The following is a 16,948-nucleotide window of genomic DNA, read 5'->3' on the forward strand; positions in this document are numbered from 1 at the left end:
AACAGACAACCGCAGAAGGTCACCAATAGGTCTTCAATGCAGCAAGAAATTCCTGCACCTGTAGTCGTCCTTCAGCTGGCCCCTACACAAATATATATACTAGTTCAGTGATAATGGACGTCATACTAAACTCCAAATTATACACAAGAAACTAAAATTAAAAATAATACAAGACTAACAAAGGCCAGGGACTCCCAACTTGGGACAGGCGCAAAAATGTGGCGGGGTTAAAATTAACCTACTTATCCTATTAAATTATGCCCTAACACATTTTCCAATACTGAATTGTTGATGTAGTTTTCAAGCTCATCATTTATCAAAGTGTATGATGAAAGTGTAATTTTTTTTTTTACAGTTTATCTAGTTAATTGTGAACAAAAGACAATAATGTTAAGTTTGCTTGTTTGTTACATGAACCATTAGATTGGTGAAAACTTTGTTTCTGTGTTTTCAAAGAGCACAGCATTGTCATCATTAACCAAACTAATCACAGAATATGTAACATAAAGATGACTGAATAACCAGCTTCAGCAGTTTCTATATTTACAATAGTTAAGTAAAAACTATTGTTCATGCAACAAATAAGTAAGCTTGGATTTTATGTACACTCAAGTCTATTTGCTGTAATATACTTTAAAAAGCTAAAGAACCTACTAAATATTTGATTTTTATCAACTTATGGTGAATTTTTAGTACGATGAAGCAGAACCCAGAAGAACTGAACTTAGATTACCTGTCAAAGTCAAAATTATACCTACTCCACCTAGAAGGTAATTAGTCTAAATCAAAATCATTATAGAGGATATGAAGGCGTGAATATGAATCGAAATAATTAGATAAGTAAATTCAGCTAGTGAAGATTACTTTTAAATATTTCAAATGCTTCTATAGATGAATTTTTGTTACCTAAAGTTGTAGGCTAGATCTACACTTGAATTAGTATACAGGGCTACTATGACCAACTGGTCTTAGCATGGCATCTTCAGTGATTACTAGCCTGTCAGCACTGAGATTGGGACTTAAAAATCTGCTTATATCACAGTGTGTTTTAATGCAATGGTTTGGAACTGGTGGTTGTCATGAAATAGCCAAAATTAATATCAATCAATGATAAATGAGAATACAGTTGAATGCCATATGTTCTTTTATTTGTCAACATAAGGTACATAGCAATGTTTAAAATATAAGCAGAAAGCAAATTTTCTATATAAGTGAACAAGAATTATCTCCAGTGAATAAAAACTGTTCCTGCATGAGAGATTTGAACTGAAGATATGCATTGGTCATTGGTATGAATGTATGTAAAACATTTTATGAAGTTTTCCACCAGTTAAAAGTGTAATTTATTTATATGAGTTATTTGCAGCAAAAGAATTCTTTGGGATCAGTTTCACAATTTGAGATACCCACCTGGCTACTTTCCCAGAGACAATCTGAGAATGAAGAATGATCCTTTAGATTGGTGAGTAAAACGCTTATTTGGAACATTGATTATTGTTTTTTACCAATTGTCTAAAGTGCCATTAAGGTGGTACCTAACACTACAGGGAGATAACTCTGTAAAGTCAGCTAAACGCTTTAATTACGTTGTGTTGTAAAAGGAATATTAAGCTTCTCAATGATCAAAATTGGTGGTTGTCAAATTGCTATATAACCAGTGTAATATTTCTGACAAAACGGTTGGTTCAAAATTTTTGAAATTTTTATATTTTTGTAAAAGGGTCAAAGTAAATACTTTGTCAAAATTTTAAGAAAATTAAACGAGCCAAATTAATTTTAGTTGAAGTGTTGGGTACCACCTTAATTTGGAAATGTTTTATTATTGCCACAATGTTTGTCATTGATAGTATCAGATACTTTGTTAAAACTAATATATCTCCCACTAAAAATATTTTTTTGAAAACATTAGGACAACAATGGACAAACAGATTGGTAAATAATAAGCTTTTCTCTTCAAATTAAACAATTAAAAAAGAGATTTGATAACCATGATTTCCAGACCTTCTTCATTATTACTAAATACACTATTATAGAAAACCTTATACAATTCTATGTATATTTAAGTCTTTGTAATTACAGGAATGGAGACCATATTCATACAAATTTCAAAGATATGTATCATCATCTGAGAAGTAATGGTTACTTTATAGAGGTTCTAGGTAAGAATGTCATGTGACTATGCAATAAAAAAAATTGAAGCATAAATTTAGATAGTTTTGATAAATTCAAGTCCAAATTAGACATAGAAATTTTTGTGAATCAAAACAAAACTTATAGCGTTTATTTGTCATTATGATTGATTGAGAAAGTAATTTATGGTGCTTATATCTTATATTAAATACTGAAAGCAACTTATTTTCACAGTCAATATATCTTTGTTTGTTTAAAGAGTAAAAAAGAATGTAAATATAAACTGTTATGTCAAACTAGGACATTCCATGATGAATACATCAACAAATTCAGAAAATTTTGCAAATAAATTGTCTGGAAGTCTTTAAGAAATGTTAAACCATGAAATAAAGTATTTGTGAAAATAAGTTGATTTACAGCAATTATATTTCTGATTTTATAGTTTTTTCGTAGTCATCTCTTGTCTTACTAAAGATTATTGTTGATTTACTGTTCTTCAGGTTCACCTTTCACATGTTTTGATGCTAGTCAGTATTGTACTCTATTGATTGTTGATTTAATGTTTTTATACGACCGCAAAATTTGAAAACTTTTTCGTCGTATATTGCTATCACGTTGGCGTCGTCGTCGTCGTCGTCGTCGTCGTCGTCGTCGTCCGAATACTTTTAGTTTTCGCACTCTAACTTTAGTAAAAGTAAATAGAAATCAATGAAATTTTAACACAAGGTTTATGACCACAAAAGGAAGGTTGGGATTGATTTTGGTCCCAACATTTTAGGAATTAGGGGCCAAAAAGGGCCCAAATATGCATTTTCTTGGTTTTCGCACTATAACTTTAGTTTAAGTGAATAGAAATCTATGAAATTTTGACACAAGGTTTATGACCACAAAAGGAAGGTTGGGATTGATTTTTGGAGTTGAGGTCACAACAGTTTATGAATTAGGGGCCAAAAAGGGGCCCAAATAAGCATTATTTTTGGTTTTTGCACCATAACTTAAGTATAAGTAAATAGAAATCTATGAAATTTAAATACAAGGTTTATGACCATAAAAGGAAGGTTGGGTTTGATTTTGGGAGTTTTGGTCCTAACAGTTTAGGAATAAGGGGCCCAAAGGGTCCAAAATTGAACTTTGTGTGATTTCATCAAAAATTGAATAATTGGGGTTCTTTGATATGCCGAATCTAACTATGTATGTAGATTCTTAATTTTTGGTCCCGTTTTCAAATTGGTCTACATTAAGGTCCAAAGGGTCCAAAATTAAACTTAGTTTGATTTTAACAAAAATTGAATCCTTGGGGTTCTTTGATATGCTGAATTTAAAAATGTACTTAGATTTTTAATTATTGGCCTAGTTTTCAAGTTGGTCCAAATGGGGGTCCAAAATTAAACTTTGTTTGATTTCATCAAAAATTGAATAAATGGGTTCTTTGATATGCCAAACTAACTGTGTATGCAGATTCTTAATTTTTGGTCCAGTTTTCAAATTGGTCTACATTAGGGTCCAAAGGGTCCAAAATTAAACTAAGTTTGATTTTAACAAAAATTAAATTCTTGGGCTTATTTGATATGCTTTATCTAAATATGTACTTTGATTTTTGATTATGGGCCCAGTTTTCAAGTTGGTCCAAATCAGGATTCCATATCAAGTATTGTGCAATAGCAAGAAATTTTCAATTGCACAGTATTGCACAATAGCAAGAAATATCTAATTGCACAATATTGTGCAATAGCAATTAAATTTCAATTGGAGTTATCTTTCTTTGTATAAAATAGTAGTTGATAATATATGTTGGAAATTTGCCAGACATGACTATGATGTCATTTTCTATTTTTATTTGCCAATAACTTTATGTAAATAACTTCATTGGAAATTTGCCAATATAAAATGTTGCTGATGAAGCTTTTTTTCCTTATCTTATCTAAAATGTTTTTAGATAATGTATGTTGGACATTTGCCAGACATGACTATGATGTCATTTTCTATTTTTATTTGCCAATAACTTTATGTAAATAACTTCATTGGAAATTTGCCAATATAAAATGTTGCTGATGAAGTTTTTTTTATTGTTTTATACAATAAACAATGTATATTCACTTTTACTACCAACCAATCTTTACCATTCAGTGATAACAAGCACTTTATTTTACATTTTAATATTTTATGATGTATTTAAAAGAGTAGTTATTGTTGCAAACTCCATTAGAAATTTGAATTGATATCAGTTTTGGAGAAAGGGAAACGGGGATGTGAAAAAAAAGGGGGGGGGGGGGGGGGGGGGGGGGGGGGGGTTAAATTTTTCTCATTTCAGATTTCATAAATAAAAAGAAAATTTCTTCAAACATTTTTTTGAGAGGATTAATATTCAACAGCATAGTGAATTGCATGGTTTCCGCTGGCGGTCGCCATTTTCGCAATTTGCGAAAAAATAATAATTTTGGCGATTAAAATTCGGCGTCATTGGCAAAAGAATTTGGCGAAAGAAATATATATAACGATTTATTTTCACCCATCTTGTTTATTTACTTTTTCGGGTTTCTCTGACTTTACCGATCAAACAATACTCGGAATTCACCTTGAACTCGTTAAGATTTTGACAGAAAATCAATAATCAGCTAATTGCATTCATAGCTATCGACATCAAAGGACTAATTAATAAAGGTGTTGAGATTGTATGATATGACAAAATGATAGGGTTAAATGGCTTCTGTCACATGTCACAATAGGGATTTTATTTACCACTTTGCGACGCACATGTTTGAAGCAAAAATTTTACGCTTCCTCTCCTTCTTTTAATGAAAGTCCAGAAAAGAAAATTGTTGTTATGACGAAAAATGTTCTAAAGCAAGAAAGGTCTCTGATTTAAAACTTTATCATTTAACTTTCATTTAGATCTTTGATTTGAGTGGGTATTTCAAAGTCGTTTCAGTGACACACGCGTTTCAAGCACATAGTTTTACTTATTTACGATTATCTAGAAAACAAAACTCGTTATGAAGAAATCTATTCAAAAGGTTGGCTTGAGAGCAAGCCTTAAATGTAATGACTACACCTTACACGAGGGATCAATTTCAAGTGATAAGATGCTTCGTTTTGTTATAAAAAAAAAAAAACTTCTTATTTAGGGGGGGGGGGGGGGGGGGGGCTGGAAAAAAGGAAAATTTTAAAAGAAAAATATATTTGTGTTACTTGGCGAAAAAAATTACGAAGTGGCGAAAAATATATTGTTTTGGCGAAAGAGGTGGCGAAAAAAATAATTGACCCAGGGGAAACCCTGGTGAATTGCTCAAAGGCAAAAAAAAACATTTAAGTTCATTAGACCACATTCATTCTGTGTCAGAAACCTATGCTGTGTCAACTATTTAATTTTAGATTTAAAAAGTTTGAAGAAGAAATCTTTAATTGATTTGTAAAATCTTGACATTTGTTTCGTGTAAAAAAAACCCATGTAATGTCAAAAATTTGATCACAATCCAAATTCAGAGCTGTATCACGCTTGAATGTTTTGTCCATACTTGCCCCAACTGTTCAGGGTTCGACCTCTGCGGTTGTATAAAGCTGCGCCCTGCGGAGCACCTGGTTTAGGTTTGCTTTTCACATGTTTTGATGCTACTCAGTATAGCAATGTATAGTACTCTGTTGATTGTTGATTTACTGTTTTTCAGGTTCACCTTTCACATGTTTTGATGGTAGTCAGTATTGTACTCTGTTGATTGTTGATTTACTGTTTTTTTATGTTCACCTTTCACATGTTTTGATGCTAGTCAGTATTGTACTCTGTTGATTGTTGATTTACTGTTTTTCAGGTTCACCTTTCACATGTTTTGATGCTAGTCAGTATTGTACTCTGTTGATTGTTGATTTAATGTTTTTTCAGGTTCACCTTTCACATGTTTTGATGCTAGTCAGTATTGTACTCTGTTGATTGTTGATTTACTGTTTTTTTATGTTCACCTTTCACATGTTTTGATGCTAGTCAGTATTGTACTCTGTTGATTGTTGATTTACTGTTTTTCAGGTTCACCTTTCACATGTTTTGATGCTAGTCAATATGGTACTCTGTTGATTGTTGATGCAGAGGAAGAATACTTTCCAGAAGAAGTGACAAAACTAAAGAGAGATATAGACAATGGTTTATCTGTGATAATATTTGCTGATTGGTATAATGTATCAGTTATGAAGAAGGTCAAATTCTATGATGAAAATACGAGGTAAGTTAAGGTTGCCAGCATTAATTTTGCTCCAGTTGTAGGGGCGTGGGCATTAAATTTTGTTCCCTTGTTTGTCTGCCATACGTCCCAAAATTATTTTCCATTCTCTTACTTTAGTTTGCCTCAACCTAATGTTATGAAACGTATACACAATGCTTATCATAACCAAACATAAATCAAGTTCAAATAAGGGTGGTGCCACTTTCTTCGTTCATAAGTCACGTCCTTTTGTAAATTGATAAAATTGAAAAATTTGCCGCATATTTACAAGCATGAGCATCTGTGTCCCATGGGCACAATTTTCATTTACTTAGGTAAGTATTTTGATTCAACACAGGGGAAAAACAGTTTTAGAGAGTATAAAGTATGAAGTTTGTTTGACCATGGATAAACCCAACTGTATATTTCTTCCTTGGTTATTTAAATAAGAGAGCTTAAACTTATATCCAGCCATTCATTTGCTTGCTCACTTTGAGACCTTAAACCAATTCAATTTCAAGATCAATTAGTTTATAGAATTACATTTATAATTTAAACACAGATTTATATGTATTGGTTCATTAAGATTGAGAATGATTATTTCAGACAATGGTGGATGCCAGACACAGGTGGAGCCAATATCCCAGCCTTAAATGATTTGATAATGTCTCTAGGCATGGCCTTTAGGTATGTATTAATAGATGCATGCCTTATGACTGTCTTGATGAAGAAAGTAGATTTATATTGATATAAGTTTGTTTTCAAATTGTTATACAATGTAACTTGTAATTTCTACATTGATTGGAACCAAATTTCACTGAATTATACTTGATTGGATGACATGATCCATACAATTGCTTTTGTTAATTTTAACATTATTTTTATTACATTTTTAACCATTTTGAAGAAAATATCAGTTATTGATTAGGGGAAGTATGGCGGGTAGGTGGCAGCTAAATGTTGTCCATGCATTTACTCATGAACCATTCAATCAACGCTTTTACAAATTTAATATGTTGTTACTGACAACAGAATAGAGGTGAAGTGCAATAATGACTTTTGACTTTTTCCTGTTCAGTAGTTATGGTTCTTGAAATATTGAAAAAAATGGAGTTTCTATTCATGTCTATGCATTTACTCATGAACCGTTCAACCAATGCTTGTTTAATTTTAATATGTTGTTACTGATGACAAAATGGAGGTAAAGATTGATTTTCAATTTTATGGATGAGGAGTTATGGTTCTTGAAAGATTAAAAAACAAACCCATGCTGTATCAAATATTAAATCACAATTCAAATTAAGAGCTGTTTTGAGCTTAAATGTTGTGTCTATACTTACTACTCAACTGTTCAGGGTTTAACCTCCGCAGGAAAATCTGGTTTGCTGTCTCTTAGACAGCCTCTTGTAATTGTATTTGAGTTATTTCACTTGTATATTTTTTTTAAAACTTTTTTTGATATGTTTTACTATTTTTGATGATGTAAGAATGTATATTTTCAGTGATGAAGTTTATGAAGGAGATTTTATGATGGGAGATCATGATAGTAAGTATATTGTTCAAATAAAAATACAAAAATCATCTCGACATATTTAGCTTAATAATAGTTACACAGGTCCAAACTGTCCCATACAGTTTTTATGCAATTTTTTTTTTCATTATTTGAATAACATGAGTTTTTCAACTAAAAGAAAAGTCTTGTACAATCATAGCAATATGGTTACGAATTCTGTTTGAAGTGTCATTTTATTTCCTTTTACCATCCAAAAAGATGTTGTCTTCAAGCTTGGCATGTCCAATTACATTTTCAGGTATTTTTTGGTTGAAAAAAATTTTATTTCATAAAACCATCAACTATTGCTATATAATCTAGTAGAAAATAAATAAATGGAATATATGACAAATAAGACAAAATTATCAAAACATGTACTTTTATTTGCAGTGTATTATGCCTCTGGTACAAGTATTGCCAAATTTCCATCAGATGGGGTTCTTATAACACAGAATCTTAAAGACCAAGGTAAGTGTAAAAAAAAGTTGTGTATTTGCTATTTATATGTTATTGTTGTCGAGCCTGCAACTTTTGTTGCAGAAAGCTCGACATAGGGATAGTGATCCGGCGGCGGCGGCTACGGCGGCGGTGTTAGCTAACTTCTTAAAAGGTTTATATTTTAGAAGGTGAAAGACCTGGATGCTTCATACTTTGTATATAGATGCCTCATGTTGCAATGTGTCCGTCAGTCACATGTCCAATGTCCTTGACCTCATTTCCATGGTTCAGTGACCACTTGAAAAAGAAGTTTCAGAATTTTTGTAATCTTAAATTCTTGCTTATTATAAGTAATAGGATAACTATATTTGGTATGTGCGTACCTTGCAAGGTCCTCATGCCCGTCAGACAGTTTTCACTTGACCTCGACCTCATTTCATGGATCAGTGAACAAGGTTAAGTTTTGGTGGTCAAGTCCATATCTCAGATACTATAAGCAATAGGGCTAGTATATTTGGTGTATGGAAGGAATGGAAGGTGTACATGTCCAACTGGCAGGTGTCATCTGACCTTGACCTCATTTTCATGGTTCAGTGGTTATAGTTAAGTTTTTGTGTTTTGGTCTGTTTTTCTCATACTTTATGCAATAGGTCTACTATATTTGTTGTATGGAATGATTGTAAGGTGTACGTGTCTAGCAGGCAGATTTCATCTGACCTTGATCTCATTTTCATGGTTCAGTGGTCAAAGTTAAGTTTATAATTTTTGGTCTTTTTATCTAATATTATATGCCAAAGGTCAACTATATTTGGTGTATGGAAATATATTATGATCTATATGTCAGTCCCGCAGGTTTTATTTGACCATGACCTCAATTGCACGGTTCATTGCTCAGTGTTAAGTTTTTTTGTGTTTTGGTCTATTTTTCTTAAACTATAAGTAGTAGGTCAACTACAGTTAACTCTCGTTGTCTCGAACTCGGTTGACTCGAAATTACGGATGAGTCGAAGTTTTCACGTGGTCCCGAACTTTATTCCATACAAAAGTATGTAATTCGACTCCTGATGAGTCGAAATTGGATGAGTCGAAATTTCGGTTGAGTCTAACTAAATTTACGGTCCCAAGGTTAACAAAAGCATTCAAAATTCATTTTTTTATCTCGAACTAATACACATATGTCAAAACATGACCTAAGGGATTTAAATGGATTGAAGAGTTAATCTGACAATACACGTGTAATTAAATTTCCGGTCACTGACCACTGTATTGATTTATGACATGCTATTTCCATGAGTGTTTACCTAAGATTATCTTTTATAGAATTTTTATAAATAATTAGTGATACATTGTTAATGTTCATGAAAAAGTATTTAAATTGTTTACAAAACAATTAATTTGTAATTTACACTAATGAGCTTGGGTGTGTATAAAGTGAGGATTATGGCTTCCGTTGATGATCACCTAAAAACTACTCAAACGGCGTCTTTAATCTCGTTATATATTCTTTTGAAAAGAAAGAGTGAGATAAAACAAAATGAATAGAAATCAAAATTTTCTTAAATCTCTTGTATCCGAGAATAAACAATTTTGTCAGCTATTAGCGACCTAATTACGAAACTGTCGATTGGAAATTACTCTCTTGGAAAAGCCATAGGATTATTTTTTTAATTGAAACAATTGAATAAGTAAAAATAACAGTCATTATAATAATAAAAGACTGTGACATACAAATACATCGATCTGATACTAGAATATCGATCCCCTTTCCATATTTACCCGGATTTATTTTAGCTTTACCAAGCTAAGCAAGAGTTGTGTCCCTTAGATTGTTGAACTTCCGGTGTTCGTTTGAGTCGAACTACGTGTATCTCAAAATATTTCTCTGGTCCGGCTGACTTCGACATAACGAGAGTCGACTGTATAATTGTTGTATGGAAGCTTTGTTAGCTGTACATGTCTGCCTTGCATTGTTCATCTGACCTTGACCTCATTTTCATGGTTCATTGGTCTTTGTTTAGCTATCTTGGTTAATGTTAAGTTTATGTGACAGTTGTAATAAAGCTTTATACTTAGGACTATCAACATAATATCAATGATTAGTAAAGAAGGCGAGACATTTCAGTGTGTGCACTCTTGTTTTGTAAAGTATGGAGTTAAAAAAAAGAACATTACTTTGCTTAGCACTGGAAAAGAACAAACAAAAACCAGAACATCTTTGTACCAATTTTAACAGGATGACATCCCCATTATAACAGAAAAAACTGTCAAAAGTGACATGGTTTGCAAATCATAACTTTGTACATTTTATTTCAAGGACATGAAGTGCTAAAAGGTGAATCAAAATCAGTGGATACAGTGCCTATACTAGGAATACATCAGACATCATCTGGGGGACCAGATAGTGGCAGGGTTGCCTTATATGGTGATTCTAATTGTCTTGACAACAGTCATATGCAGAAAGGTGAGGATTATACTATTATTTAGGGTAAAGAAGGACACATTCTCAATTTAGGTGAAATATAGATTCTACAACTGCAACAAGTGTATTACGATATTTCTACACTCGAGACAATTAAATTTTAATATTTAAAGGGTGAGACTTGCAGAGCTTTTTAAATAAATAAAATTTAACTGTTGAGAGTGGAGAAATATTGTAATATATGAGTTACAGTGGTGGAATCTGTTTCTCTAATGATTTTTATCCTTCTTTTTCAAAGATTTGAGGAAAGTTGTATACTTTTGATGTGACGTCATCAGGCAAGGTCGCCTTTTTTCATGACGTCACAATAGGAAAATTCTAAAGAAAACAAGAAAATTTAACGTCACAATTAAAATTCAACCAATCATTTGCCGAGAACAGATTTTTCACTAGTGAGGAGAAATATTTTTCTCACATCGGTCAGGTATGTGAAAATAGCACAAAAATTAGAGAAAATTAGCTAAAACCTGATTTCCAGTTTCCAAATAATTAGATGATTTAATCCAGAATCCGGAAATCCATATGATTTAACTGACTATTTCTGAAATTCCCACAAATTAAACAGCTCAATTACAAATTCCTGAAATATCCCTCAGCTTCTCCCATAGCACTTTCACTAGGTTTGCATTCACTTTATTATCTTTTATCTTATTATCTTTTGATTAAATCACATATGCATGTAACTTCAAAATGTTGAAATTGATATTGTTTTCCTCACATGTACTTCAGAAAATGTTTGTTATATTGCAGACTGTTATTGGCTACTGAGTGCCCTGTTGGAGTACACAGCTTATAACAACATGGTTCCTCTATTTACTGGCCAAGATCATGTGTCCTTGACCTCATTAGAACTTCCCACCAGAATGGAAGGTTTGTATATAAGGCTTTAACATAATATGTTCTCTAAAGGAGGGGGTTTATGTTAATGAAATCATAGCCTGATAGGTTATAGAAAACACTATCTTAAACTTAAAATTGAGAATGGAAATGGGGAATGTGCCAAAGAGACAACAACCCGACCATAGAAAAAAACAACAGCAGAAGGTCACCAACAGGTCTTCAATGTAGCGAGAAATTCCTGCACCCGGAGGCATCCTTCAACTGGCCCCTAAACAAATATATACTAGTTCAGTGATAATGAACGCCATACTAATTTCCAAATTGTACACAAGAAACTAAAATTAAAATAATACAAGACTAACATAGGCCAGAGGCTCCTGACTTGGGACAGGCGCAAAAATGTTAAACATGTTTGTGAGATCTCAACCCTCCCCCTATACCTCTAGCAAATGTAGAAAAGTAAACGCATAACAATACACACATTAAAATTCAGTTCAAGAGAAGTCTGAGTCTGATATCAGAAGATGTAACCAAAGAAAATAAACAAAATGACAATAATACATAAATAACAACAGACTACTAGCAGTTAACTGACATGCCAGCTCCAGACTTCAATTGAACTGATTGAAAGATTATGATTTCATCATATGAATATCAGGCACAATCCTTCCCGTTAGGGGTTTAGTATCATACCATCATAACATATATGAGAAGAACATAACCTGTGTCATGCCAACAACTGGTTTTTGAATAAATGTGTTTAGTTCCGATGCAAAGACCCTATAAGTGAATCAATATTAACGCCAAAATATGCAATCTTTAATGACCTGACAACAGTTTCGTAACTATATCCCTTCTTAATAAGTCTATTCAAAGGTTTTGTTAGTTTTTGAGGTGAATACTGACACCTTTGTGCTTTATGAAGAATATTTCCATAAAAAATTGGATGTGAAATGCCTGAACGTATAAGAAGTCTGCATGTTGAGCTATATTTACGAATGATGTCCTTATACCGATGATAAAATTTAGTAAATGTTTTGACTAGTTTGTGATATTGAAAACCCTGGTGTAATAATTTTTCAGTAATACATAAATTTCTCTCGTTAAAATCTAAAACATTGTTACATACACGAGCGAATCGTACAAGTTGAGATATATAAACACAGTAAAATGGTGACAAGGGAACGTCACCATCTAAAAATGGATAATTAACGATAGGAAATGAAAAATCATCTCTTTTATCATAAATTTTAGTATTCAGCTTTCCGTTAGTGATGAACATTTATTTTTGAAAAAAACTTTTATGAAGATTAATGAAAAGAATGGATATGGGTATTCGTCCATGACACAAAATCAGTACATGCACGTTAAAAAAAAGCACAAAAAACAAAGGAACACCGCTTTTATTGCTGTCCTTCATCTTAAAAGTCACATTGTGGACTTAAACACGGAGAGAGAGAAAAAATCTCACCTCACTGCAAGTTTAAGGCAGCCCCTGAGTTTGTTTAAGTAACTATGTTCTTTTCATTTTTGGGCTATTGGTTTTATTATCACAGGTATTAAACTAGAAGCAAAAAGAGATGATTATAAAACTAAAGGATACAAGAAGTTGACTAATCTTTTTTTTTGTTTTTCTGAGAAGAAGTCATAAAATCATACTTTTGAAAATTAGAGAAAAGAAACATAAAAAAGATAGTTATTTCATTGATTAAATGAAATATGTTTTGGTTAAGTTGTTTGCTTGTGTCAATTTCTTGTGTAGAATTTGGTTTCATTAAATGATTTAAGTAAGTAGGGTTGAAGTACTGTTTGTTTTATTTATAGGTAACCACCTCCATAGATATTCTAAAGTTATAGAAGGACATCTTGGTTCAACAGTGTCAAAGAAACTTCCTCCTTGTCCTCATCAAGTATGGGCTAAACCACATCCTATCAACAAGACAGCAAATATGTAAGTGGCAAAATAGCACATATAGTGACATTCATGAAAGTGTATGCACATCCCATTGATGTACTGAAAAATTATTAAAGTGACCCTGAATACATGGGAATAAAATGCACGACTGAAGTTCCCCAAATGGTTTATCATAGATAAGTATGGACACATTATAGAGCAAACTTAGTAAAGCCACACTAGAAAAGACATGATTTAATAATAATGCATAAAATTAAATCACATAATAAAGAAAAAATGTCTGCAAACAAGTTTTATTCTCATACTCTAAACCACTAGCTTTAAACTACTGTGCAAATATATAAGTTATTTTCAGACTTACTCTGGGACTTAAAAGTATAAAAGCAAATATGGAAGAAATTTTCTCACCAAATATTTGCTAGACCACAATGCAGCACATTTTCATCTTCCTTTTGCATTCGGTCTCAACTTTAAAAAGCTTAAATGACAACTTCATGACAAGCACTAGAACTCACACAAGTGTTTACTCATTTTTTGCAACTGGTCAATTCAATTTACAATTCAACATTAACTTGTTTAGTCAATATTGCTCAGGCGAATTAGTTTTGAAGGAGATATTTCTACTAGAGCAGTTTTAGTTTCAATACTTTTAATTTTGATTGTAAACAGGATTTATATTTATTGTTTCTCTTCATTTTAGAAATCTCTTTCAACAGCAGAAGTTACTTTCAGTGGGTTTAGATGAAGCAGTTATCATAGGAAATGAAAGAAAAACATTGGACATTGGAGTAAAGGAAATTAAGGAACCTATTGGGCTTCCACATGAACCTCATTTGAAAGACAGACATTCAGTGCATAGTGTGGATACTGCAGGGGTATACCCTGTACTAGCCTTTGTAGGCACAGGATTAGTGCTGTTATTTTTACTCAATCAGTATTATAAAGGCAAGGCAAAAACAAAGAAAAAGAGGTCAAGGTTCAAAAGGTCAAATTATTCAGTGTATGGGACTAAAACCCCTGGAGTTTGATTGACATGTGATATTAGGTTTTGGTTACTGTGGATTCATTTAATTTTGTGGTTACCAATTTTCTTGGATTGAACAAAACATGTAATTTTGTGGATTATCAAATTCAGGGTTATGCCAAAATCTACATACAAGCATACAAAAAAGTTGTATTTCATTGGACATTTAAATGTGTGGTTCACCTATAACCACAAAATCAACGAATAATTGGTATCCTGTGAAATGATAATGATTCCCCAGTTAATGAGTTTTGGTTTTTATCATTTACATGAACACTGTGATACTCTTATGTGGTAATGATTTATTTGATAAAAATGGCATTATATAAATCAATATTTAAACTTCATTAAACATTTTAACATTAAATTAGAAGCATCACTGATTCTCATGAGACAATAATTTACCAATGTATGTAGGGGGTTACTGATTTACACTTCTAAAATTTGATTTAATTCATACTGTCACATCTGTTATAGGTATTCCAGTTTATATATACTCAAGTAGTGAAATAAAGTTAATGACCGTGCAAGACCTTCATGGGTAGTCAAGGTTGTTAAAAACCCTCTTGGGAAGTCAAGGTCATTAAAAACCACCCTCATCATTATAAAGTGACCCTGTCACTACACAGGGATGTGCCATAAAGTCTGACAACTTCTCCAGTCTCTAGAATCTATTCTTAATGTATAAATGATATAATCGTTGCTATAGTATGGCTTTTTATTTTGACCTTTTTTTATAGTCACACTTCCTTTTTTATTGCAACAAAGTTTATGATTATTGACCACTAATTTACTTAAAGTTTAGCATAAAATTAGTTAAAAGATATTTAAGAATGTTCCTCTCAAGCTTTAAATTGACCTGTTAATATATCCTGTGAAAGAAATTGTAATTCCTGTATACATTATCGTATTTTGATATTTAATGTGCAGGAGTGGGTGAAATAAATAAAATAATGAGTTACCATGTTCCTTTCATAATTTATTAGTTTTTGAACCACAATATAACATTGACTTGAACCATGATCCACACAGATTTTCATCACTCCATATCATAGAAGCTCATAACCTAATACTTTTAACTACCATATCAAATAACATACATAAATGGTCACAAATTTGAGTGCAATCAGCAGTTATAGTTTCATCAAAACCATACAAGTGATATCTTGTATGCTTACAGCTGTCTAGTTTTATTTAAAAAAAAATGCTATTTAGAGCTATCTAAACAATTGTTTTGGTCTGAAATAAAGATTTCTCAGGTGAGACAATGAGCTTCAGGGAGACCTGTATAACTGTGTTCCAATCTGATAGATTGGTCCCAACTGATGATATTATTTCACACAGCTTTTATAAGAATTAACAACCATCAAGTGGGTCTCATTGGGGTCTAAGCGTGACGCTGGATTACCGATTTTTTGTAAGCGTGACACGTGAAAGTCAAATTATTGTGTCGTGAAAACGGGAAATGAGGTCTTGTGGGACCCGGGAAATGACAAAAAAATGAGAATTGCTTACATACATAGTGTAAGCGGGATACGGGAATTTGACAAAACAGTAAGCGGGATCCGGGATCGGGACCCCCTAATGAGACTCCCCATCAACTTTCAATATTCAAACACATGAAATTTATAAAGTGTTATTTCATTTGATTTTAAGAAAACACTTGGATGTTTTTGGTTTTATAAACAAATTCAGGAAATGTTCTTGAATGAGGAATTTTTGATTTAAAAGGATAAGTGTTCCCTTATTGGCTGCAATTGAGTAAAAACTGCCATTTGAAAAACTTTTTCATGGATGAAAAGCATAATCCACATTTTATATCCAGAGCAATACAATTATCATTTGTCTCTTTGTCATTGTTTTTGATATGTTTAATTGCCAAAATTATTATTTTATTGTAATGTTTTATTGACAATTTGTCAAATGTTTAATTAATTAAATGCATATGTATATTTAATGCAAAGTTTTTTATGATGTATTTGAGGAATGTTATGATTTTTGTGTGAGGAGTAAATGTGTGATGTTCAATTTTTATATGAATGATAATTTACACGAAATCCATAATTTATAAACATTGACCAATGTAATTTGATAACAATTTTGTGAAAAGATATATGTGATGATATGTAGTGCTATCCCTGGACTAAGGGAGATAATTATTAATATCAGTAATGGGTTTGTAATAAGCAGTTTCTTCAATGATTTTTAAGCTTTTACAGGTTACAGAATTAAAGTAGTTAGGGTTGTTTAAAAGCTCAGTGTTAATTTATGAAAATGGTTCATTCAAACCTACTAGTGATTTTGACGAGTTATGTCCCTTGATATATGTCTTGCTCCTTAAGGAATTATTAAACATAATGATCAAACTACATAATTCTGA

General features: G+C 32.0%; 1 protein-coding gene across 3 annotated transcripts in view; it reads left to right on the forward strand.

Moving 5' to 3' along the window:
• Positions 1 to 15,660, forward strand: part of LOC139523736 (membrane-bound transcription factor site-1 protease-like) — a 43,269-nt gene extending 27,609 nt beyond the window's left edge. For all 3 annotated transcript variants that reach the window (XM_071317988.1, XM_071317987.1, XM_071317989.1), the window contains exons 18-28: positions 694 to 770; positions 1,367 to 1,462; positions 2,080 to 2,159; positions 6,149 to 6,341; positions 6,927 to 7,007; positions 7,823 to 7,866; positions 8,263 to 8,340; positions 10,625 to 10,771; positions 11,540 to 11,659; positions 13,454 to 13,580; positions 14,245 to 15,660. In XM_071317988.1, the coding sequence (XP_071174089.1) occupies positions 694 to 770; positions 1,367 to 1,462; positions 2,080 to 2,159; positions 6,149 to 6,341; positions 6,927 to 7,007; positions 7,823 to 7,866; positions 8,263 to 8,340; positions 10,625 to 10,771; positions 11,540 to 11,659; positions 13,454 to 13,580; positions 14,245 to 14,572 (1,371 nt within the window). In that variant the 3' untranslated portion in view covers positions 14,573 to 15,660. The remainder of the gene's footprint in view (positions 1 to 693; positions 771 to 1,366; positions 1,463 to 2,079; positions 2,160 to 6,148; positions 6,342 to 6,926; positions 7,008 to 7,822; positions 7,867 to 8,262; positions 8,341 to 10,624; positions 10,772 to 11,539; positions 11,660 to 13,453; positions 13,581 to 14,244) is intronic.
• The last annotated feature ends 1,288 nt before the right edge of the window (positions 15,661 to 16,948 follow it).

This window comes from Mytilus edulis, chromosome 5 (assembly GCF_963676685.1).
Source record: "Mytilus edulis chromosome 5, xbMytEdul2.2, whole genome shotgun sequence".
NCBI classification, from domain to species: domain Eukaryota; kingdom Metazoa; phylum Mollusca; class Bivalvia; order Mytilida; family Mytilidae; genus Mytilus; species Mytilus edulis.